The sequence below is a fragment of the Typopeltis vanoorti genome, chromosome 20, assembly GCF_054136105.1.
Source record: "Typopeltis vanoorti isolate ZY-2024b chromosome 20, IOZ_Tvanoo_1.0, whole genome shotgun sequence".
In the NCBI taxonomy this organism is placed as follows: Eukaryota; Metazoa; Arthropoda; class Arachnida; order Uropygi; family Thelyphonidae; genus Typopeltis; species Typopeltis vanoorti.
The window spans coordinates 37039087-37066434 of record NC_143568.1 but is presented as its reverse complement, the minus strand read 5'-3'; the positions used below and the strand labels follow the sequence as shown (position 1 = coordinate 37066434).

At 38.8% G+C, this 27348-nt stretch overlaps 1 protein-coding gene across 5 annotated transcripts in view; it reads right to left on the bottom strand.

The window, feature by feature from the left end:
- dnc (phosphodiesterase dunce) overlaps nt 1-27348 on the bottom strand; it is a 188445-nt gene that overhangs the window by 25660 nt on the left and 135437 nt on the right. For 4 of the 5 annotated variants that reach the window (XM_090410771.1, XM_090410774.1, XM_090410773.1 and 1 more), the window contains exon 3: nt 2813-2866. The exons of the other annotated variant lie outside the window; for it this stretch is intronic. In XM_090410771.1, coding sequence (XP_090266897.1) covers nt 2813-2866 — 54 coding nt within the window. The remainder of the gene's footprint in view (nt 1-2812; nt 2867-27348) is intronic. 5 annotated transcript variants of the gene reach the window in all.

The window sequence follows — 27348 nt, the reverse complement described above, 5'->3', positions numbered from 1 at the left end:
TTCTTCTGGGAACGAAAACCATTTGTCTGCTTCAGAGACCGGAACTTGATTCTAGTCAGTGAATACATCGAAACCTCCAATGGACTTTCTTCAAATTGTGGTCATTTCATTTTAGATGCTTTTTTTATTATTATAAACTGAATGGATTAAAAAGGTAAGCAGTGATTTGGCATCTCCTCTCTTTTAAATAACTCGGAGGCATCATTGATCAAGATTTAGTCACTAACTTCGTACATAAAACCCGTTACATCCAAATCACTACAAAACTAGATGGTACGTCATTAACTTCTGTAGTTCCACGATCCGTGTGGACTGAATGCTATCGCCTCATAGAATTCAGACCATAAGAAAAAATTAATACATCATTCTGTAGAGCTAGATTTGCTCTTCCACTCAAGGTATTCCTACTATCTTGAATAATATATATGCAAGTCCGAGATCGACCGAACTATGGCTAATCATCTCAAACAATGAAAATGACCACATTACGAGATTCACTTGATTCACGCGATCCATCGATTTCTCCTGTATTCCATAGCTAAGGTTAAGTGTGAAGAAATCGAAACTAATCAGGAGGGATTCAACTTGTATCGAATGAAGCTCCGTATGCAAAGTAGAGGGGAGGCGAGGCGACTGTGGAATATGCATTTTCAACACGGACAACAACACCATCTTTGTAAACGATAGGAATTCTCTATTAAGAAAATCAGTTACTCGGGAGGACGATATGGAGGTTCTCTTACGTAGCAGAAAAGATGTTGAAATAGAAAAAGTCATCTGTTTTTTCAAGGGGCATCGTTGTGAGGAAGATGTTGCATACGGAGGATAATGAAAAGGGAGGGAGATGGCGTGAAAGAAAAAAGACTAACGTGAATCAGACAAATAACTTCGTTCTAAGCGAAACAGAGAGGAAAGTAATGGCGACACTAATAAGAATTAAATGGCTAATAAGGAAAAACGAAAGCTCCTTCATTAACTGTGGGATGGACGCGTTACTTATTTTATTCTCTGCTATTTTAACTTGTAATTTTTTATGAAGGTCTATTAGGTTCTGTCTTTCCCTTCTACTCCCCCCCCCCTCTTTCGTGTGTGTTAATCTTCCAACGCGTGCAAACTAAGAATCTTTGCATACCTCGAGAACTTGCTCTTCCGACCAGCCAGAAGCCCTTTTGGCCTGAAATCCCCATTTAATAACAGCGAAATCGTTTCTCGTGCATTTGTAACACGCCATTATTTTTAATACATCAAATGAACCAATCTTTCAGTTAATCTTCGCTTCTCGATATTTTTTAAATCCTAAATCTAATCTTCTATGAATGTCTTATAGCAGCACAATTTTCTTATTGCAGTTGACTCTCCCCCCCCCTTCCATTTTCACAATTTATCTCTTTTTTGTGACCAAGTTTCTGATTATACACAATTAGGAGTTTTTTTTTTTTTTTTTTTAAATAACACTCAGCACATGGGAATTTGATAAATGACAGCATAAATGTAGCGTGCGTGTGTGGGGATAATAATATTAATTATTCAAGTACTAGTAAATTTCCACTAAAATTAATTATTGTCTGTAGGATTCAGTCCCGGTTGGAGCCAACTGCCATTAGGATACACACTGAAAACAGACGTGCGTAGACACGGAAGATCCCAATTTAGACAATCAAGGGACTAATTAAAGTTCACTGATGATTCGCGGTGCAGTTGGTGTAGCTACGGAAAGCGGCTATAAAGGAATGAAAGAACTGCAGAGGCAACTAGGAAAAAAAAGGCAAAATAACAAAGTAAATACTAGTAGGCAATATGAATTTAAAAAAAAAGACTTAAGAGAACTAAGCAGGTTTAAACTGAGGTATTTAAGACCAAATCCTGCTGTGTTTATACTGTGTAAGACGACAGTATAATCAATCCAGAAGGAAAGGTCATATCTACATGACCTTTGTACAGGGCCAAATAGTCCAGGTATACTCACAACCCTCAACGCGTAGCCACCTCGAAAAGCTAAGGATTAAAGCTACACACACACACACACACGGATGTCACGTTTGTTTATTAGATTTAAACCATAGGGCTTCACTCCTATAGAAGACCAGGATTGAGAATATAAAAACTGGAACGCATATATAAGATTCTTTATGGATGATACCGAATTATTTATGGTATCCTCACAATAGAATAAATAATGCATTTAGAATATATAAATAAATAAAATTTTCTAACAACTTTGCAGTGTGTTCACGGAAATGTGTGAGGGGTTCTTTCATTCCTAAGTTTCGTTCTCCACTTCTTATCATCGCGGTAGTTGAGAGCATTATCTGCCACTTTGCTGTATGAGAGGCGGTGCAGTAACTAAGTGACGCCATCTCCTGTGTTTATTGATTATATGCGTGTAATTATGTGTACGACAGTAGATGAAGAAGAAAAGCTAAAATTCTTGTATTGCGCTGTGGAATCTTCCGGGCAGCCATGCGGACCTCCTGAATTAGAATAAAATGCCTTTGGGATTTGCTTGTTTATTGAAATACCCTCATGTATTCGAACATGGATACAAAAACCCAACGTCAATTTCTCTAAACTGGTAATGCATTTTGGCCAGTGTGACACCGTTGACATGTAGAGACCAGGTTGTACTACGCATGACCATGTTTCCAGACGTGCCGCTAATCTATTACTGATTGTGGTTGAATGTCCTCCCGTTAATTATCTTCTCTTTCTTAAAGGATCTTCTCGGTGATATTTTATGAAGCATGCAAACAATTCAAACAAACAAAAAAATATGTAGAAATGTGTTCATTAAATAGAAGAAATATCACTTAACTGTTTGTGGCGAAATCCTGCTGTCTTTTCCTTGTCCGGTAGGGGGCTCTGACCACTGCAAGTACACAAACAGTGCGGTGTATCTCAATCACAAATCTGCATACCGATATTTAATACACTTACGAAATTTGTGGCGTTAGCAGGCAGCAGCAAAAGAAGTTTGTGGTTAGGAAAAATCACGAATGAGAAATTGAAATAAAGAAGAAATTTTGGACTTCAAAGAAGCATAATCACATGACTATTCTAATGTCAAGCATCATGCAAAAGCGTTAAGATAGGGGAGGCATTCTCCCCCCTTCTAAAAGCAATTTCGCATGCAACTAAGCTACCAAAACATTTCGGGCGTATCATGCACCGACCTATTTATCGCCTTACAACACGTCCTCAACTCCCTAATGGTGCTATGACAAGATGTGTTATGTAGTTAAAGATTGTCTGCGATAACATAGCTTCTGTCTACCAATATATACGCTCCCTCGCTGGTTTTATGTGTACGCGTGGGATAGGCATGTCTGTGAGAGAGAGATTTTGGCTACTTTGTAATCTGATAGGCATCTTTCAAGAAACGGGCTTCGAGGAAGGTTAAAAAAAAAAACTCCGCTAAACGTCAAGGAACGGTCGGTGATAACATGGTTCGCAGCGCCATCTATGTGTGACTCAAGGTTATCACAACTGGTTTTCTTGCGATGACGTCTTACTATGGGAAGAAAAGATTTCGGGCCAACTGAAAACAGAAGACACAACAAACTGGGATTGCGAAAGACGAGGCCGATAAAAGGTATTAACGAGCTTTGAGTAAACCCTCCGTGATTTACGGCCACGAACTATTATTGTTCTTGCAGGACGGAGGGTCACACAAGTCTCATGAAAAATTCACCGACACTAAGGAGACACTATAAAACAGGAAGTGTCGAGAGGATGCGCGTGAAGAGAGATATTCCCTACTTGGAACAGGTCGGGAGCTTCAGAAACGTTCGTTTCTGAAGCTCCCGACCGAAATTCGTTAACTTAGGTCACGTGATGGAAATAGGATAATTACGTCTGTCACGTATCTGGTAGTCTCCATGCAGTGCAGCTGAAATGCAATGCTAATAATAAACATAGCTGCAGAATATTTTATTTTTATTTTATTTTATTTTATTTTTTTTTTTGCGCAGTGTGCACGCTTCCGAAAGTATAGTTCTCTTCCCTCCCGCAAAAGCTATTTGCGCAATAAAATTATCGGTGCCAACAAGGCGGCTAATCAAAGGCACTTAGGCAGCCTGGAATAAAATAATAAAAAGAATTTTTAATCAGGGAACAGTAAAATAAAGAAGAGAATGCGAACGAAAGCATCCATTTTGATCATGCGCAGTCTCAGAACCACGCCGGTTTAGCAGAATAACTGCATAGTGGGAAAAAAAAAATTAAAAACTTGGAAATCTAAAAGCAAACAATGCTTTGAAATTTCAACTATTGTTGCCTTGTATGTTGTTGGTTAACAATCGCGTATTTTATGAAGTCACGTTGAAGCGCGTGTTAATAAAAAAAAAAAAAAAATCATTGTATAGTATGCATTCATGACACAAACAAACCATCAAGTCAGACTGAGAAATACGCGGATTACGTCATCATATTTCATCCCCGGACAAATGGAAGCAACGTACTGAAAATTACTTAGTTTATGACCCCGATAAATATTTGTACACTGTTCCCTTGATTTGTGGCTGTGTGTAGAACTCTCTGCAGCCGATCTTGAAGGTCAACGATGTTCAAACGAATTAAAACAGAAGTCGATGAATTCGAAAGGTCATGACCTCGTACGTAATAGAGCCTTCGCAAGGCCAGGATGTAATCCAACGTGGTTTTATTTATTTTTATTAATAGCTCAGACATTCACCTGCAACAATTAACTATTCGTCAGTTGAATCCACCTGTAATAAGTAAACATTTGAAGCCGGCTCGTTTCTCTGAATAGAACGCATCTCTTCCGACAATATGGATCGATTCGGAGACAGTGGATTGGAAATATCGAGAAAACACTGTTAATAAAGAAAAGGTTAGGCGAAGATCGTCTTATTTCTAATTGAATCCGAGGAAAGGTTAACCCACGCACGCCCATTTGTAGCATCTTTCCCGGGGACTGCATTCGATCTATTTATTCTATCAACAGGTCAACGTCCTTTCTCTTCGCTCGCGTTTAAGAACTTTTAAGAATAGACGAAGAGAGAAGGAAAGGCAGATCCCTAAGGGAAGAAAAAAAAAAGCTTCTGTAGAAGGAACTCATTGGCCTGGGAATCATATTCCACCCACGTGCCTCACGAGAACGCGGCCAGAGTTAGTGTCGGCTGCTTGATCGGGGGCGGAGAGAGAGATGCTATTCGATCAGATTACCTGGGATGCAGTTGTGTGATGCGGTCAAATTGCGAGGGATGCGACAAGGAAATGGAAGATGCGCGAAACAGATTCCCAGGGAGTTCATCCAGCATGGTAGTCTGTTAGAGAAGTTGCGTAGGCGACCCACACAAACAAACGTTTGCTGCAGTTCCATTGCGAAATCCCGGGCTAATTAAACCTCGCATTAATTGGGTTGTTCCAGTGGTTTGCAAGGCCATCTTTTCTCATCCTTTGTGTTGCAGCAAAAAGTACGCAAGTGTGTACTTTTTGCTGCACTTCTGTATACTGCGATTCTCCGATGTAAGATACTATTTTATTACCGTCCTCCGATTTCTATTTCCATTTATGGATTCGATTCGTCCTTCCAAGATCTTGCATTAAATTTAGTTTCATATTTGTCAGCTCCGCTGCTCTTCTTAGAAATCGATAAAGGTTCAAAAAAGGTTAGCCCACAGCATTATTTCGAAGGCCTGCGCTGCGTTTTGTTTGTGTTGTTTCAGTGCTACACAATAAATCTTTTAAATGTGGGGGTTCTGGAATTTGTTGTTTTTTTTAGAGAAGGTTTCTTTTGAAAAGGTTTTTTTTGATGCCGAAAATAAAACCTGCGTGTTTGGCGAAATTTATTATCAATGGGACAGCTTCGAACTATTCTTATGCGAACGTAAAAAGAATTAAATAAAAAAAAAAAAAAAGGAAGCGAAGTAGCTTCGATAAAGGTCATCCTTGAGAGGCAATTGCATGCAATACGCGTGCTCCTCGAATAAAAAAAAAAAAAAAAAAAAGTACAAACACCGAGGGCCCAGTTTATTAGTGTACCTATCTAATAGCGAATCAACCAGCAGAAGGACTCCATTGATTCATATGAAACCATCAGCGTGGAGCAAATGGAACAGAAGCTCGCTCCATTTCTTCCGGAGTCCTTAAGCCCACTGTTGTATTGCGTCGCCACTTGACCCTTTGTGGTTCGGCTGTTCTTTCCTGACATTATCTCCAGCCAAAGAACTTCTTGTCATATGAATATTTCTTTCTTGATACCTCAGTCCATCTCTAGATTATGCTGCCGAAGTATCGGTGGGATACACGTTTTAGTAATATTTCAACCGGAACGAATAGCGCCAACTATCACCTCATGTTCATAGTCACTCAAATCACTTTGTTGACCTATTATCGCATTGAAATGAGCACACACAATCACATTAAAAACAAAACATCGGTTTATCTATCAACTTGGTTTACGAAGTCTGGTATTGACACAACAGCACCAACTTCCATTGAAAATTGGAGGGGGGGGGAAGATAACGAATAAAGTGGTAGATCAACGATTACAAAATCAAAGACATCGGTAACCTTAGCTAAGGGTTTTCTGAAAAATTATCCAATATTCAGAGACAGGATAAAATGAATGCAAGAATAGCGACCACCGGAAATTATTTTTGACTGATGCCGATCTCAGAGTCCAACCTTGCGGCTACGCGAAATAGTCACACACCGGTCAACTCAGTTTCTTCGAACTGTTAATATTTGTGGATTTACAGTTATTAAACTACGCCCCCCCCCCCCCCCCAGGAGAAAACAGTACCGTTCTAATGATGGCTTTAACAACGCTGAACAGAATGATATCCGAGGACGAAACAACCCTTTCTCCTGATTGGAAATTGGGTATACGTCGTTTCTTGCTTTTCAAGCAGATCTACGAAACAAAATAGATTTACAAGGCGTTGATATATTTTTTCCATTTTGCCAAATCAGTGGTTCCCAACGTATGGCAAGTGTATTCCTGTCATTCAACTAGTTTTGGAAAGTGAGTACGATAACCTCTCAGGCCAGGTCATTCCATTATGTACCTTTTAGTGGTTTCTCTGTAACATAACGAGAAAGAACTACAAAAACTTGCTCTTTCATCTCTTACAAGAATTATGTAGTGGATGTCGCTGCGGTCTTAGAAATGTGACCGATGATGAAATATTTTCCAGGAGGTGGATTTAGAGCAGTGATGCCATAAACAGGAAGAGCCTTCGATGTCCTTGCAATAATTGATTCACAGAAGTTCGAGACGGACTCATTAATTATTCAACACTCGCTAATGAGGGGATCTGCTTGGAACGAAATCGGCAGAAGGGTGGATCAAAGAATTTGCAATGACGCATTAGCTCTCAGCTCGTCAATCGGAAAAATTCTTTGCGTCCTTCAGGGCAATTTCGGTCCCTCCATCACACTTCAAGAGAGCGAAGACTGAACTATTTTCCTGTTTATCCTCCCGTCGGATTATTTCTACATTCTTTCCGGTTCGACTTTCTTCTTTTCTCCCTCCAGCACGGCGTAACGATCCCTAAAAGCTTCTGTTTCGCACAGACGAGAGAAAGAAGGAATTACTTTCGAAGTGCTGAGCATTTCCGCCAAGCCTGGGAGGCATTTGGTGACCTTAAATGTTGCTAACGGCAAGCGAGTGTTTCTCCGGCAACTGACTTACGGCTTTCCTTCAAGATTCAGTTACTTCTGGCGACTCTAAGAGGATTGAGATGCACGGATGCTAAGCCAGGTGCAATTGATGACCGCACTGCAATATCACGTGACCCCTAAATGCTACAAATGCATCGAGAACGCTATGCGAGTGTCGAAGCTCCGCATCCTGGAGCACGTGGACGGTTAAAGAAAGTAACTTACATGTTCCAGTATCCGTAACACACGACCTCCATCTTCACGTTCTTCTGTGCGGCAAGCATCCACACTGGCGGTGTTTGCTCCGTCGACGGCTCTTAGTACAACGAGGTCGTGTCACCAAATCGTAATTTCTTCCCGGAAATGACTTTGTTGGCAGCATTTTGTAGCCGTCGCTTTCTCCATTGAGAGCATCCCGTAGGCAGACGAGTGTACATTTTTGTGTGTGTGTATGCGGATGTGTTACCAGGAACTAGGGATCAGAGGAGGGGGAGGCAGTTTCGTGCATCGACTCATGACTCAGCCCACCTTTCCAGAAACAAGCCCCGCTTGGCACTCACTCGTAAAAAATACTTCTTAGAAACGGTTAATTCACCGACTATTATATTTTTTTTTCTCCCCGCTGTTTAAGGAGCACCCGTTTAGATAAATGCATTAATTACAAGAAGAGCATATCTAAGAAGAAAGAGAAGTCGAAGTGAAGCAGTTGCTTGAAAAACGGTCCCGAAGCTGAAACGGTTGCTGGAACTTCCAAAACCTGAGTTTGTCTCCTCTGCGCATGTGCAGAAACAACTCGGAATGAAACTGTGAAAACCTCATCGCTCCCAGCAGCAAAAAGGATTTCTTTGGGACATCCGTCTAGGAAATTTAAGAAAAATAAAGCAATTGCTTAAGAAAGAACTTACTTTGGGGGAGACATGACACTCCCTATAAAAAAAGAAAACTCCAAATTCTTAATACTCGTTCACTTTTCCAAGCATCCACGCACCTTCTTTAAAAGCGCGCAGTGTTGTAGCTCGTGCTGTTTTAGGAAAGCTGGTAATAGATAAGCGGTCCTTGACACCCCCATTGTGATAATCGCTTGTTCCCTTGACAACTGCACGGTATATTCCCGGTGGCTCATTCAGCGAGTTTCTACCGTTTTAAGAAATTGCGGTGTGTGGACAAATGAGATACGACACATCAACGACTGTTTAACCTCTTGGCGTGTGCCTCGACGTAGGTCACGCTTGCTCAACAAACAAAACTACCGCTCTGCTAAAGGGCCAAAACAGAAAGGTCGTGGCGATGACGTAAGTGGAAACGAAGTAAAAATAGAAATCAAAGCTGAGCAGGCAGAAGGGTGGTTGGAATAATTGTCGACTGGAATCGGGAAAATGAGGTGTAAATAAAAAAAAATAGGATAGCCGAAGAACGGAGATCAAAGGTCACTGCATCAATCATCATCCCCGTTTTGACAGCCAAGCCACACCTCGGTCACACACGAATGGCCGGAAGAATCAGTCTCGGTAGGTGATGGAAATGAGCAACTGCAAAAGACATTTCTCTTCCTTATTTATTTTTTTTTTTTGGGGGGGGGGGGGAAACGCGTGAGCAGATATCGCTCAAAATAATCCACTAAATATCATGCCATCAGCGGAGATCTTTCGTTCAAGGCCGTCAAGCTAAGATCAGCGACCCCCGCGATTACACCCAATTATCCAGTGGCTTTAGATAATTTGCGTTAGCGCAAATAGTGAATTATTTGCGCTAACGACGATGTGGTCAGCAAGCGCGAGAAACAAAGAATGCATTTATTGCTCTGAGAGATCAATAGATGCATTCTGAAATTAGCGATGCGGTTGGGGTCTTAAGGAGAGAGAGAGAGAGCAAAGACGCGCGAGACACTTGGCGATTGTCGCTGCTGCAGGAACGAATTCTTTGGCTAGTTGCCAACATTCGAGTTTGCTTACAAAAAAGATCGGATTCTATTGCTCTGATGAGTAGCCGAGTCAATTTTCTTGTGTCCTTCAGAGGGCACTAACATTGTTTTTCCTAGAGAACATTGTCTTACAGCTATTTTCCTTTGAGTGTTTTCTATAGTCGGTGCGTATCCCAAGAAACAGCTATTAAGAAACTCCAGATCTTTGCCAACAAACCATTTCCAGTAATCATCGCAGTCATATTTTACGTCACCTGTAAAACAGACAGCTTTTAAGTTAACAACTGAAAAACAAGAATACGCGCATGCTCAGATGGTTTTGTTTACGTAACAATGAATCACAGAAAAGAGCTTGCTTGTCTCCATTATTGCGTCCTTTGCCTTTAGACCTTTAAATGAAAACTATCCGGGAGTTTTTAAAGCAACCTCTCGTTGGAAGTAAAGACCTCAACACATATTACACCTCTGATTGATACAGGAAGAAGCTGAACAAAGAAAAAAAAGACGCATCTTTTAAATAAGAAGATGCTCCAATAATCTGATTATGATGTAATGTGCTTTGTCCAACCCAAAACGCTTTTAATGTTTCCCATCAGCTGTTTCGGAGAGATTAAGGGAAGCCACAACCTCTTTCTGTGCAATATCCTTTTTATCAGCACCGTCTGAGCCGCGAATATTTCTTTTTTTTTTTTTTTCTTTTCTTTCTTCCGTTGATAGCCTTTCAAACACGCGTGCATCGCAACGACAATATTTAAACCGCGTGCTTGCGTTATCTCGGGTTTCCTCTCCTCTTCCCCCCCCCCCCCCGCCTCCACAATTCTCCGTACGTTGTCAAGCACGTGCAGGAGGGACCGCCCGTAATTGACTCGCTGCAATTTCACGCGGCATTTTTCACCAAACTTTTACAGCGTCATAAACGCTTCCATGTTTAATTCAAGGTTGTTTTTATCATTCCATCGTACCCCCTCCCCTCTAACGCTCTCTGGACCCCCCTTTTTTTCTGTTGCCTTTTTGTGAACTACAAGTTCTCGTTTCCCGAGCAAAGTGCTCCCATAAATCCTCTTACGAACTGAAGTTAGTTTCTTGCAAAGTATTTGCTAAGATTTGTCAAGTGTCATCTGGAATTCTTTGACGTGTTTTCATTTTTCACTCCGCTGCTTGTCAGTCTCCATTTATCTGCCGATGCTCACCGCGTGTCAGTGGCGCGAAGATGGAGCGCGCTAATTGCACACGAACAGCGTGTCTAAGAACAATTAGTGACACGCCGAGAGCTTCAAGAGGTTCTTTTCGCTTTGAGTTTTTTCGAATAAAACTCAAGGAAACTCTCTCTCTTGACGCATTGGGAAACTTAACCTGTCTGGAGTCTACGAATGTGCCGGAGATGGCAGTTAAGACACCCTTTTATATATCTGTGACGCGTCGCGAATTCCTGTCGTCAAGTTTCTTGTTAACAGTAAATGCAATTTATTTGTTTATTTTTATTAAATCTAAGAGGGTAATTTATACAAACTTTTAAGGTGATTTTTCAACTCTTTTTCTAAACACTTAGACGGTCTGACGTCATTAAGGGATGTTCACCTGAAAAGACCGTTTTCGGTTGTTTCTTCTCTGCTTTGGTTCAATGCCCAAAAGGATCACTCGGAACGAGGACCAAAATTAACAGTTCTTTAAATTTAAGATAAGATTTCTGTTTTCATAAAGGCTTAATATAGTTCTGTAAATTTAAAAATAATTTTTTTTTTCATTTTGAACGCGTATGTCAAGTTCTTGCCCGCTCCCCTAATTTGCTGATTACTGAAATCTGCAATTATTCGGTGTATTTGTATGGGTGTGTTTTTATGTTTTTTTCATACAATATCTTTCCTTTTTATTTACGTATCGTAGGTTTATTCCTAAAATGTAACTGATCATCAGCAAAGCTTTCGTAATGAGGATGTTTGGGTTGTGTGTGTGTGTGATGGCCAGCTGATCGACTTTTTTATGGCAGGAAGCGATCTCGTATTTCATTGGACATAATATATTATGAGAGAGAGAAAGACGAAAACTCTCTATGAAAAAAAAATATATGAATTTTAAACTTATAGAACTGTTATTAGGCCTTCATGAAAACAGGAATCTTATCTTAAACTCGTAGAACTGTTTTTGAATGTTCATAATGTTTAAAACGATAAAATAATTTAAATAAATTATTTAATAATAAGCTTTACTTTTTGAGATAATTATTTTTACAGTCAGTTAACCATTACTTTGCAAAAGAAAATGAGCAGAAGGTGATAGCAAGCGCCAGTTTAACGAACTGTGGGAAAATGAGTTCTTATTTATTGAGGGGCCTTCAGGAAAACCTTGTGCATTGTTTGTGAAAGCATTCTCTCAGATAATAAAAGACATGATCTTAACAGACACTATAGAAAACATCAAGCTGAATTAGAAGAAAAACTGAAGAGACAACATATATTTGTGAAACGAAGTTGTGAAAGTGTGGCAATGCTGGAGGCTAAAAAAACACAAGCCTTTCTCTGATGGAGAGGAAGTTGTTAAGCCCTGTCTCGAAAAATTTGCAAAATGTCTTGGTGATAAGAATGTTGAAAGAAAAGTAAACCAAATTGCTCTGTCCAAGCAAACAATTACAAGACTCATCGAAGAACTTTCCCATGATGTTACTGAGCAATTGAAAGACCATGTTCATGCTTGTTCTTTCTTTTCTTTAGCCTTGGACGAATCCGCTGACATGTGTGACGTAGCCCAATTAAGCATTTTTATAAGAGGAATTGATGGTAATTTTAACATCTTTGAAGAACCTATCGGTCTTGAGTCACTTCATGGAAAATCCAGAGGGTCAGACATATTTGACAAAGTAAAGTGATGTCTAGAAAATCAACAACTAGATTCTAGTAAGCTCATCAGTGTTTGCACTGATGGAGCATCGTCAATGGAAGGTAGAGTTTCTGGGACTTTAACTTTACTTGAAACGTTTTTAGGTCGTTCTCTACTAACGTATCATTGTATTATACATGAAGAATCTCTGTGTGGAAAAACTCTAAATTTGAAGCATGGTATGATGCCAGTTGTAAAGTGTGTGAATAAAATTAGAGCAAGAGGGTTAAACAGAAGAGAATTCAGAGAATATTGTGAACTGCTATATATGGAATATGGTGATCTCATCCTTCACTGTGAGATGCGCTGGCTTTCTAAAGGACAAGTTCTCAGTAAATTTTGGAAGCTGAAAGAAAGTGTTCGTAATTTTCTGGAAGAGAAGGATGAGCTGCATGAGGAAAAAGCCCTGTTGTGTGATGAGAAATGGCTATTTGATGTAGCATTTTTAGTTGATGTTACCAGCGACCTCAATGATCTAAATTTGGAACTGCAGGGCAAGAACAAATTGCTTCCTAGCTTAGTAAATGACATCAGTGCATTCAAAATGAAATTAAAACTGTTCCTCCCCCAGTTAGAAAACGGGGGTTTAAGTCAATTTGCACATTTAAAAGAACATAGTGAATCTGTTGAAGATAATGGCAACTTGACAGAATATACTGGGAAACTCAGATTATTGCAAGAGTCCTTTAACAGTGGTTTTAGCGATTTTGCCGAAGAAGACTGCATACTTGCATTTATAAATCCCTTTTAGCTTATGAACAAAAAATCTTGACGATGCCTACTAACATACAAATGGAACTTATTGATCTCAAAACCAATTCATTATTGAAAAGGAAATATAATGAACTTCCATCACTCCCAGATGCTTTTGATATAATTAATTTCTGGTTATCGTTTCCCTGTGAACATTTTCCAGAACTGAGAAAATTTGGTCAGAGTTATATCTGTCGTTTTGGAACTACCTACAGATGCGAACGAGTATTTTCATGAATGAAAAGGATTAAGAACAAACTACGGTCGCGACTGACTGATTCAAATTTGAAAAACTGTTTGATGCTTTCTGTAACTGATTGAACACGCCAAACATTACAAGCTTAGCAAAAGCAAAGCAATTTCAAAAGTCAATAAAATAATGCATAACTGTTAAATATATCCATATACCATATTTTAAAAGGCCTGAAAAGTAGTTTAAGTTTGTATGGCGCATCTTAACTAAAAAATGAAAAAATTGACGCATAACCTATAAAAGGTTGGCCACCCCTGGTCTAGTGGCTTGAGGGTGTCGATGTGGAATTGCAAATTATGTAAAAATAAATAAATAATACAGAAATTAAAACTTACCCCTTCTACGATAGTAATGTACTATAGGTTTACAACCTTGTTTGGGTTGGGTCACAAAGTAAATAAAACTGGGGGGGGGGGGGACTCTTGAAGACTGAAATATCCCTTAAAATTAATCGAAAATATAAATCTTTAATTGTACTAAAGTTGCGTCGTTTGTTTTTAATTAATGATAAGGCGGATAAGTCAAAGAGATGATTTATGTCATTTCTGTTAATAAGTGTTTCTTTTGAGGGGGGGGGGGGATACACTTTTGTTTTCTTATGATTACAGACGCAATAAAGGTTATGACGACAGTGATGTGTGATAATTATTAATTCGTTTATCTGGCGGATTTGACTGTTTTCCAGAATGAAAAACTTGACTTGTTGGGAGAATGCCATTTGGAATTATGGAAGAAGCAAGCAAGGTGATGAGGCCAGTGCACCTCATCTAGTAAATGCGCGTGTTCTTCTGGTCAGTTTGCCTGTTTTGCGGGATGAAAAAAATTTGAGTTTTCGGAAAGAAAAACCTGCCAATTTCGTACAAGACCGGCTGACTCACCTTCAGTTGAAAAGTCCTAAAGGTACGTCCCATCCTAGGCGGGATTCGAACTCAGTTTTTTTACCAGCCAAAGATTAAATGCCACGTCACCTTTGCGATAGCACCCCAGGAAAATCAAACCACTTCACTTCATTGAGGACCGGGATGAATGAAAGGAGCTTAGAAAACATCCATCATCCTTCACTGGATATTTTCGCCATCACTTTGGTAACTGAGATTCACTATTATAACTACTGCGCGCTTCGATGAAAGCATTAAAACTCTTCTTGTCAGCGGTGACCTTTGTCGGATAACTGCAATGCTTAAGGGCTTTCATGCAAACTCAAGAGAATGACATCACGTCACAACCCTCATTCTTAAAACAGAAAAGAACTTCACGCGCCATAAAACAATTAGCTGAAATGCACATCCTATGTATGCACGCGCACCTGAATATCTTGCGTCTTGGGAGGTTTACTTTCACCAGTTTCGGATAATCCGGGTCTCAAACAGCTGTCAGAACTTGTAGCGATCCCTCTGATAAGAACGGAAGAGGGCAGCATCTTTTCCTTGAAGTGTTTTATTTTTAGCTCTCTTCTCTCCCTCTTCAAGTGGGAGTTTTAAGTGCATTTTTGAATCAATTTTCCGCCGAGGTGATCATCAGTTTCTTTGTTAGATGGTGCTGGCATTCTGCTGTACATTCTAGTGGCACGCTAATCATACATTTAGATAAACAAACACTGAATTATTCCTTCAACAAGTTGAGAAAACATTTTTGGCCTTCGCCCATCCGATATGGCCCATGTGTTGCAAAAATTATACGAACACCATTTTTTTTCTCAAATATCAATTGCTTTTATATATCGCAACACGACATAAGAGCAAAGTGGACGTAGTTTAGAGTAAAAAAAATCCGAGAAGGTGTTATAATGGGGTTCTCATATTAACCAGTTATATTAATTAATGATTTCGTACTATGGAAGTAAATTTAAAAGATAAAAAAAAAAAGATGAGACGATAAAATATGAAAATACGATTAAAACAAAAGAAACCCAAGGAAGGGTGGGTAGTCAGACTAAACGAGATAGGAGAGTGTCTAGAAATTGTGTCTTTCTAGAATATTGCATGCCTTGGCTTCCGTAGAAGGTAGCCCAATATGTAATTCGACCCTGATTTGAATCGAGTGGTGCAGAGTTCGCTGTCATTGGACAATAGATCGTTGGTAAGACGTATGAAGATACGAACCATGAAGCATATCCTTCACATAAGGGCCTACTGATGACGGCTGCCAGAAAAACTATTTTTACCAGAATATATCATCTCGAGTGTAGTACTGTGGCGTGTGTGAGAGAGAAGGGGGGGGGATGCTTTTCGTTGCAACTACTTGTTATAGATGGCTAAGAGAATGGCAAAACGTTATAACATTATGAACAATTCTCTGACCGTTTTGTTTTCACTTGTAGTTTCTATGGAAATCACGCAGTTGCGCAGAGCATCAATACGACAATACATTATGTTAAACTTGCTGGTTTATCGATTTTCTCTTGAACCCTACAGCTCCCTTATAAGCAAGACGAGTTGGAATGGACAGAGATTGATCCAGTTGAGTTAATGAAAAACAATAATGTGCTTGAAACAAAGACGAGGATAGCGCACATGCAAAAGAAGTAGCAATAATGATGTCCAGTAAAGCAAAATCCTCGATGATAGAATGGGAACCAATTAAAGAAAGATGCATAAGAGCGAGATTTAACTGAAGATTCTATAAAGTGACAGTTATAAATGTATGTGTATGCACTAGCTAATGATGAAGATGACAAAGAAAAATGACACAAATCCTAGATTATAGTAATGGGGATCTAAGCTAAAATAGGAAGTGATCGTAGAGAAATGATAATGGGAAAACTAGTATAAATGAAAATGGAGAGAAGTTATAGGATTTCTGCATGGCGAACGAATTAGTAATAGAGGAGCCATCTTTAAATACAAAAATATACATCATGGAGAGCAGTAGATGGAAAGATGTACAACCAAATTAATCATGTGATGACACAAAGAAAATGGAGAGGATCTCTTTTGAGAGTAAGATCAAAGAGAGGAGCTTATACTGACCATTTTTGTAATGGGAGAAATTAATATAAGTGCGATGGTATTAAAATAATAATAATAGATATCTTCACGCACAAAACTCAAAATTTATGAAAGAAAAGAAATTAAGAAAAAATAATAATAAATACAACATAAGAATAACATTAAGTTACAAGAGAAATATAAAGAATTTAAGAAAAATGCAAGAAAAGATAACAGGTCAAATAGCAACACAATAAAGAACAATCAATAGAATGGCAGTCAAATCTTTATTATCAACTTTGTGGATTTCGAAAACATTTTTGACAGCGTTGCCAGAAAAGCAAAATGGAAATTAATGTCGTATTACGGTATATCGTGTAAGATTATTAACATAGTTAAAAATTAAAAAATACAAAATCCTACACAATGGAGAACTTTTCTGAAAATTTTTGATGGGGTTTACTAGCACAAGAGCACATGAAGACCAAAACAATAAAACTCGATGAAGAAGTCCTGACTGTTGGACTTAAGAATAAACAAAATGCAGACATAATCCTGGATGGTCAAATTTTAGAAACATTGGAGAACTTTAATTACTTAAGATCAATAATAAATAAACACGTAGGAACATATAAAATCTAAGATACGTGTTAAGAAACCCATTTCAGTTAAGTAGTCAGAATTTTAAACAAAGAGGGAAAATGAAAACTGTGCTTGAATTACTAAAGCTAGCAGGTTTCGTAAGTTCCTTAAAGAAAACGATAAACATCCTTCTTAAGATAGCTGGATAAGAATGCGCAAGATGTTTAAGTAATGTGTGCTTAACTTCAGAAATAAGATGCTGATGCAACTGATCTTGAAATGCTGAAAGTGGTACACAATTTCTCTGCCATCCTCTTTGCATCGTTTGTCCTGTTAGTGGCTCAGTTGGTCGCAATACTTAGAATCGGGGAGGGGGGGGAGCTTATTCTCACTCGCAGACATGAGCGAATAAGCACAAACACAGGCATGGATCGAGCGTACCCAAGGAAAATGCATTAGCCCAGTAGGAAATGGGGGAATTTTCTCCCCTATTATAAAACATTACGCTTTATTGAGGATTTAAAATGGCGAAAACGACTTCATCCGCTCAGTAAGCAAGCTACGATTCCAGATTCAAATCCAGCATTTTTCATCTTGGAGAGTTCAGACTTTTCTACTTCGAGGGACAATTTTACATCCTCCCCCCCGCACTCCGGAGAATATCCTGAATATAAATGAAGTATAAGAAACTTGACAGCCATGGTTTTTGTCTATGAGTTGGGTGAATTTTTCTAAGCACAAAACATTCACTACCACTTATTTCACACGATCTTTTGAGTTCCGTCTTAACTCAAAGAACTATGAAAGACTCAAAGAGAAATAAATTGCGAATGAGAAAATAAAATCTTCGTCAAAACTCTCAAATTCACGTTGGTGAATTAGAGAGGTATCCGTGCTATCGAAGTTCTTTTCACATTCTCGTGGTTCCGCATATGCTCGCTCTGACGTCAGGTGTTTAAACACAACATCGCATCGTAGTGATCTTCGGCTAAAATTCTCGCATGTTATCAAATGCACAATTAAATTGTGGGTCGAGATTCATACGAAGCACTTCATCCAGTCTCTTTATTTCGCTTTTAAAACAATCAAAACTTAAAATCCGAACTTTCGCCACTGTATCTTAATAGTGAAGTCGTCTTCGCTGGTGACTTTATTCTTTGCAATTCTAATCGGCTCTCCTTCCGCTCCATTTTTTCCAGCTGTTCTGACCCAACAAGTAAATATGCCAAAGGGGTTTGTTAACTCCAACGCCCTTACACAAACTGTCCTCGCCGTTCAGAATACCAAAGAATCCTAACCATCTCTTCAGAATTTTAACTAGTCGAGATACTTCTCACTTTGTCCTCAAGACAATTCAGATCACAACTTGGTATTGATTTCTTTTTCCGACTTAGTTTTTACTTAGCATTAGAAGGATGCCACGTGGGATGATCTTCGATTTATAGTCTACATTTTCTTGGTTGCAGTTACTATTGTTTACAATCTTACTGTGTAATATTTGTACTTACGGTGATCGTGTACTTGAAATAATAATTATAGGTATGGATAACTATAGTATTTTTTTCCTACTTTAAAATTGTGCCCAAGCCGTCCAAGATAAGAATTTTGTGTACAACTAGTCGAAATCTACACTTTCTTATTTTTTTTCCCATACTTGCATATTAATTTATAACCAATTAGTGTGAATAAAATGAACTGTGGAACTTTTAGAGCATCACTTCCTCTTATAGAGAAAGTTCTGATTCCTCTGCCACACACAACTTTTATCTAAAGTATTTCCATCTATTTTGCAACCAGCTCGTTGCATCATCACTTGCAGAAGAAACCCATTATCTGGAATTTTGTTTTCTCTTCATCTGAACACATTTAGATAAATCCAATCATCCCATTTTGAATGCATCGTATTTAACGATAGAAGTAAACAGTCCCATTAATAGCCAACTTCAAAGCTCTATGGAAACCTCTCAACTAATAATGAATGGAAGTAGAATTCCGACTTTATCGACCCTTTGGATCGATAGAGACAGAATTCTCGCTTGTGCTACTCATCTTTTCAGTAAATGCCATGAAAAGATTGGAGAAACTCAAGTGCTTTACGCTTTTGGCATCATAGTTTAAGTTATTTCTCCTAACTCAACCCCCGATATTAGTTATAACTGCAAATAACTTTGAACTGTTTCGCCATTTATGAAAGCCTTTAGTGATAAATGATTTATTAAACGGTGTGAGACCAATACCATACGTTACAGAGACTGAGTATTACTTGAGGGGGGGGGGAGGATCATAGTTAATCTCTAGAGAATGGTCCCTGGTTTATATAACCCCTTTTCCTTCCAGGATAATCCTACTTTTGGAGTCCGACCATTTGTGATCGGGATTTAGAAAATGCAACTGATTGGCGTGTCTTAAACTGAAAAAAAAAAATAATTATAATATTAATCCTATTAAAAAAGGGTCTAGCACAAGCGAAATATTTGTAAGGAGAAGTGCATAACGATGCAAATAAGAAATAAAAAGCACATTAAAATAAGTTAAGAAAATAATAGACAGCAGAGAAAATACTGTAACCTGTGGACAAATGAACTGTGAAAAATACAAACTTATAAAAACGAGAATAAAAATTAAGGCAAAAGCAAAGCAGTGGAGACGAAACGAGGCAGAGAAATTGAGGACCTGCGGAGAAAACAAGACGCTGCTCAAAGAAGTGCCGACCGAAAACTGGAATGAACGGATGTAAAAGAAAACAGAGATAAGTACTTCGGATGTCTAAGGCTTAATTAGTGATGTAGGAATCAAACAGAATTTTTAAATCCTTTGTACGAGAAATTGCATTTTAAATCAACATTGACAGCATCACCAAAAGAACCGAATTCCATGCCTCGTGGGGATTTTTGAAAACATTCAGCCTCGTGAACCATGTTTCTTAAAATATTCTTAGAATCTTACACGGAAGAATAAGAAAATTAAAAAGAAGCCTGGAAGTATATAGTTTGGAGATTGCGTAGGAATAAGAAAACCTCGGTTTTGAAGAGAAGATAGAGGAAAAACTAAAGAATCAGGAAATGTTTGCGTATCTTTTTGACAAATGAGAAAGTCTTTTGACAAAGTACATCACAAGAAACTAATAAGTCTACCACGCGGTATTGGAGTAAGCGGAAAAGATGGTGGAATTGTAAGGAGACCTTGAACCATAAAGCAAATATAAAAGAGGATTTATATTTACAATGAGGACGACGAGGACAAACGCTCAATTTCATCAGCACGGTGCTGTTACATGCTTACTCAGAATATTTTATAGAAGACTACAAGAGAAGAAGTATCAAAATAAATGGAGTTCTAAATACTATTATCAGTTATGATGATGATACAGTGCTACTAGCAAACTGGGAGAAGGGCATTAATGAAAGTGCGTCAAAAAGGGAAAGTGAAGAAATTGGATTCACTTTGTGTGTGTCCCACGCACTCAAGTTTGTAAACCGAGTTAGCTTTGCATTAGAGGAATTCGAACCCGTAACTCGTTGGTCGGAGAAGGACTAACCATTCGGAGAATAAGACGAGCAATAGACAAGAATAAGACATTTAGGGCTGCAGGATAAAAAAATATGCCAAAGTAATCGTCACCCCACAAAAAAAATCGCCAAAGTAAGAGAAAATACCGGAACAAGTGCCCCACAAAAGACTGAATTCCTGGCCAAAATAACCTTCCAAGCCTCCGATAAAATCTGCATGTTTAGAGAAGGTCAGAGTTATCCTTTCCTAGCGTAAACATTTAAGAACTGGCATCTGATTTTCTCTCAGTGACATGCATGACCTCTGGACATATTAATCTTGCACAAATCCAACCAATCGACCAAGAACGTGTTGGTTCACGTTGTTCACAAATTCTACCCCTTCTTTGAGGAAATCGCTCAAACTGATCTTTTCCTCACAAAACGCCCCCCCCCCCTTACACACTTGATATCGCCTCTTCTGTAGGCATTTCAGGACACAAAAATAGTGCAGAATCCCTCCTAAGATGTCTCTCTAAGAGAGAGATTCTCGTGTTTCGCAAAACATTGCCAAATCGTGTTTTGTTTTATTGGTGAAATATCGATTTTAATTTCAGATTCAAGCACTTTCAGAAAGTAACAAATTTATTCTCATTAGAAATATTCCTTTCCTGTCTAATTCACTTTGAATTCTTGACTTTTATCGTAGTCGTTTTTTATTAAAATGGCTTCAACTGCATTTGTGAGGTGCTCACGGCATCTCAGTTACACTTGATGTGGTCCTCCACAAACGCTTCTTGAGCAATCGCTAATTGTCTTCCGCTGGCATCTTCTAACTGGTTCCCACTTTTCTCTCTCTGGTTGGTCGTCGTGCATGAGATAGCGGCTTTATCACCTTTCGAGAAAGCCAGTCAGCTCTGCTGTTTTCAAAATCGTGGCTCCAGACAAACGGACACCCACAATAAGCCCTTTATCGAACTCCGAAAGTTCCTTTTTTTTTTTTTTTCACTTTGATCAACACTATTTGACGAGTACTGACCAACAGCATTCCTAAATGGCTGCCTAGAACACGTGGTTACGTATATGGGCATAAACGTTCCTAATTAAGTGGTCGGGGTATGCACGTGTATTATCAGGATCGTATAAGAAGCCTTCGTAGCTCCCTCAGTATAGACGAAGCCCTTCGGTTGGAAACTTCTGGGTTCGAATGCGGCCCAGGACGCTGATAAAACGCTTTTTATCGGCGTTTTTCAACTGAGGGGTGTCCTCACTGGAAATTCGGGTTTTTTGTCCTACGAACCGGCCCATTAGTACAACACTTGACTGACAAAAGACTTTATAACTAGTAGTATTGCAGTGCCGGATTTACGTGCAAGCTAAAAAAGCTACAGCTTAGGGCCTCGCAATCTTCCGGGGCCTCAAATAAAAAAAAACGAAAAAATATAAAAATTGATAAAAAAATATTCGTAGAAAAATCACTCGATTGAAGTCAGACATATCACGATGATAATTTCTAAATAATTTTAAATATAATATTAAAATAATTTTGGCGCATTGTAAAAGTGATTGAGATATATTGTCTTCTTTTTTTTTTCAAAAGCATTTATTTGAGAGTTTTTAAAATGTCGGCTAACTTCAAAGGGTATCTATCCAATAATTTTTGACCACTCTTAATCTTACATAGTCCTTCCAAGTGGGCTTGCCCCAAGGTCATTGTCTTTCGGCTTTCCCCACTTTAACTGAGAAAAGTCCCCCAGGGGAATAATAGAACGATACAAAAGAATTAAAGATTACATTCTTTTTAAAATTAAAACTACAAAGTTCCAAAATAGAAAAATAACACGTTTAAAATGTTAATTTCTGTTGGGAACGGCAACCAATTCGTTTGCTCTCTGTGTCTTCTCAGGTGAAGTTAAAATTTATTGAAAAAGAAATTGAAAAGGTAAGTGGATGTAATATTATTTTACTCTCCCCCCCACCCCAAGAATGAAACATCATTAAAATCGATATAAAATAAAAACATGTATTTATAATAACTAACGAAGGTTCGGCGTGCTCTCCCCTAGCCGGGGGGGGGGGGGGCGAGACATGTTGTAGAGTTGATTGATAAATTCTGGCGGATTGCACGGAAGATATCTTGTTCAGGAAGTTTTTTCCCTCTCAAAAACGTATTAATTAAAATTGTTATCTTTAATACCTAAATAATTTTTAATTAATTTTTAAAATCATTATTTAGAAAATGTTTGTAATCTTTTATTTTCTAGCATTTGCTTCTGCTGTTCCATTTCCAGCCATACAATGAAGCGAACATTTGTAAGCGGATACCAGAAAAGAAAAGAAAAAGAAAGCTGCAGCAGCTTGAAGACGAATTCAAAAAAAGCAACAAAACTTGATATATATTTCACCGCAGCAACGAAAGATGATCCACAGACCAATTCCAAAACAACAGCCTATTGTCTCTGAGATCAGAGTGTTGCTGGAGAACCGGCATCTACAGTTGAAACAACAAAATTCACGAAACTCAGTGATATTGGTCAATGGGGTGTCTTCACACAGGATGAACTCTCATACTGGATCTTAAAAGGTCCATCAGAGTGTCAGCACTGGAACGGTCCATTTGAAAACTCTAAGCGTTCATTCAAAAATCAGGTTAGATATTGTTCACAAGGTTCAGAATAGGAAGGTTAATGGTGAAGTATACGATCGGGAATGGCTTGTGTACTCACCAACAACAGGTTGTATTTATTGCTTTGTCTGCAAACTGTTTTCAACATCAGCTGCAGCACTAGCTTCTGATGGATTTTCTGACTGGCGAAATCCCATCGCAATTCAAAGTCATGAGCACTCTGAAGATCATAGAAGAGCTTTGCTTACGTACTTGACAAGAAAGCGTGGTCAAACCTTAGACTCGGGACTAGCAAAACAAATAAAAGAAGAACAGCTTTATTGGAGGAATGGGCTTGAGCGTGTCGTTGCAGTGATATGCACATTAGCAGAACGTGGTCTGGCTTTCAGGGGAGACAATGAAACTTTTGAATCGCGAAATAATGGCAATTACCTTGGTTTTTTAGAATTGATTGCTAAGTTTGATCCATTTCTTTCCAATCACATAAAACATGGAAACAGAGGATCTGGGTCTCCTTCATATTCGTCAAAGACAGTATGTGATGAATTGATCCAGCTTATGTCTAATAAAGTAAGAAAATCAATTTTGGATGATCTGAGAAAGGCAGGTTACTTCAGTTTGTCTGTGGACTCTACGCCAGATCTTTCCCATGTGGATCAACTAACTGTTATAGTAAGGTATGTATCCCCTGGTGATGGTTTACCTGTTGAACGGTTTCTGACTTTCCTAGAGTTGGAAAATCACAGTGGTGAATGTATGGCAGTATGGTGGTGGATTATCTAAGGACTGCAAAGTTATTTCAGCAAATGCAGCGAATATGGCTGGCAAATACAAGGGAATGCAACAAACAATCCTTGAGTTAAACAAGCGTCTAAGGGGTGGTCTGTGATGTTATCTTTCTTGAAAACAGACTCAGATACCAGAGCACTAAAAAGACTGTCTGACACTAGCTGGGAAGAAAATGTCAAAGCAGTATCTGCCATAAATGTGAGTTATAAGCCCATCATAGATGCTCTAAGTCACTTTTATGATGGTAAGAATGAAAAGAGAGCTACAAGACTAGAAGCTGGTACTCTTCTGGAAAAAATGGAGGAAGTAGAGTTTGTTTTTATGCTACATTTATGGAATCATTTGCTCTCCAGTATGGCTCTCCAGAATCCAAAGATCGCACTTGCCACATGTGCAAATCTGTACAAATCACTTTCTCACTATATTAAAAACATTCGAGAAAATTTTGATGATTTTGAAGAAGTTAAATCTAGATTACCTGGTGTAGAATATAAGTCTACAGTAAAAAAAAAAAAAAAAGAGGATGAGAAACAAACAAGCCAATGATGGAGCTGCACCTGACGTTAATGAACAGCTTTCTCCAAGAGACAAATTTAGAGTGAAATCCTTCATTCTTATCGTAGACATCCTTGAGGCAAATTTAACGAGAAAAGCAAGTCTACAATTATGTTGCAAATAAATGTTCATTTTTAGTTGATTTAGAAGTTTCAGAGGTACAGCTACGAAAAGCAGTAGATACGTTAATAAAAGAGTATCCACACGATGTTGATATTAATCTCACGAGTGAATTGAGGCACTTCCATGCGTATGCCAAGCAGAATTATCCTGAAAAAGAACATTTTCAACACAAAGATTTGTATCAAATCATCTTGCAAGACAAGATTGAGTTAGTTTTCCCTCAGCAAGTCTAAATCCGGCCCTGGTGTATTGGTTTCATAAGATGGTGCCGAATGCTCGAGTGTGTTCCGGTTTTTGTATCATACACTGAATAAAATCATATCTGTCGTTCCCTCAGTATTAATTAAAAAAAAAAAAGTTCCCCCAGAACATTCGGTATAGGAAGAGTGCAATGCCAAAGGGTATAACACAAACAGGACATGTTTGTGTTATACCCTTTCAATGTATTTTATAATGAATTATACCAAATGTTTAAAAATGTATACTGCAATATTTATAAAAAAAAATAGAGTAACATTAATTACATTATTATTTCTTAGCGAAGTAAAAAAAGAAGCGATTTAAAAGGAGCATACAGGAAATGACGTTTGCCTGAAGCGACCACTTCGTACTCTGCACGAATTCCCATTTGGGCGACAAAACTTGTCTAAGAAAACCAGAAATGGGATTCGAACTTCCAACCCCGTATTGTCCTCAACGTTACATTCCTTTATAATTAACTATTTAATAATAATAATAAATGCAGTTATCGTAAACTCAACATCCTCTTTCATTTTATAAACACCAATAAAATATTTCATCTCGTTACTCTTCAAAAATCCGTCATCATTGTTATGCACAGTTGAGTTTGCAAACAGATTCGTTTGATGGCCTTTTGATGCAATATTAGAAGAGGATGCTGTCGTCATGTTTCCCACAGTGTTGACCTTCACTTATCCCTTAACGTCCTCTCCAGTGTCCGAAGCGGACATTGTCTCTTTCATCATGTAAACTATTAGACGAACTTGTTTCGGAATTCTAGTAATTAGTTCGTCACACTGACCTCTTTTGGTGTTTCATTGCAATTCGCCTCACTTTGCGTTTCCACAGGAACGTTGTGTGTGATGTCACACTTAGAAACCCCCCCTTCCACTTTGCATCGAACTGCTCGCTCCGAATCCCAGACCATCTGCATTTTGATTACTTGACCACATTCGCCAGCAACTCCGTCTGTTTGGATGACCCCCACCAAGAAACACCTGCACGCATCGGCGAGCAATCTCTCTCCTCATAGCAAGCCAGCATCGGATGAAGATTGCGTATGCAGAATGTCATACCGGTAGATGGCGCTGTCGCTTGCTCTGTTCTTCAATTATTGGAGTGGAACGATGCATCTCGACACGAGGGATGAACTAAAAAACTTCTGAGTGGTGCAAACGAATATATTTGTATATTAAATTGTCGAGTAGAATCAGTGGGTGTGATCCCGAAGGCTCTGGGGGGGGGGATTAAGAATTTATAAAACAAAAAAGAAATTCAAATTCTCAAGGCGTGTTTTTTACCATTAAGAATTCCCTCTCCTGTGGATAACTGTAAAAATACCTGGAGAGAGTAAATGGAAAAAGTGTGAAGAATGCATAATACGATCCAGAGAGAGAGAGAAAGAAAGAAACCGATGCCTTTGGTCTCAAAGTACGAAAACAAGCGCTTCAAATTAAAACGCTTTATTATGACGCAAGTATATCCTCATGCTTGGCAAAGTGCCAAAGGTAATTCGTTACCATAGTAACAACCAGCTTCAACTGCTATCTCACTAATGATACAAATTTCGCCTACGGCTCTACAAGATCGAAGTGTTAGGGACTCGCCGCAACGTGAAAACACCTTCGAACCATTCCTGTGCAATCGCTCGGGAATTTTTTTTTTTTCAACTGCTAACGACCTACCCTTTACGATGAACGCAAAACCTTGAAGTGTTTACGTTTAAAAGGTGCGCTTGTAAAAAAAGCAACAAACACGAAAATGGAGCAGACGTGCACTCTCGTCCTCAAATTCCCATCGCCGAAACCAACGCAAGCGTGCACAGTTGCACGTCATGAAAATTAACGAGGGGAGGGTTGCATCGTAACAATCTAAAGACAGTAGAAGAGGAGCGGGGGGGAGGGGGGGGGGGAGTGAGATCGCCTCGTGCAGTTGCTAACGGGCATAAACATGTATTCATCTCATAGTTGGACGGTTGCCATCATTCTCCTGCCCAACAACCAAACAGGGGAAGTTGCTGTTGGTTATCAGAAAAATCGCACTGGGTTCGAGGTTATGTGTACGGGTTTCCGAAACCCTCCGCTTCTTTGTTTTAATCTTTTGCTTTGTCGCCTTCTTTCAACGCCTTTTCTTTGACCTCCGATTCGGCAACTTTCCCTTATTGATCCCGCAGACCTTGGCCCAGTCCCAAGTCTCTGGCAGAATACTCCTGATTATTTACCCTTGATCATAGACGAATGATTCCTCCTCTCGTGAATAGCAAGGTCAAGCGTCCGTCGACTGCAGTTGAGCTACTGATCGAAACAACAGCTGCATCATTATCATAAAAAAAAAAAAAAAGAAAAATGAGCAACCACGGAATATTTTCCCTTCTGGCAACATTCCAATGCAAGGCTTTGAAAGTTTTCGATCGTTGAGTGCTGCCATCTAGTAACAGGATAACGAACTAACCTTTTGTTGACAAAAAAAAAAAAAGAAATAAAAAAATGCTAAAAGAGATTGTGATCTTTACCAGAAATCTTACGCAACATCCCCAGCCTCCTTCACACCCACACTACATCCTGGAACGTATCCCTGTTACGTGCACGGCA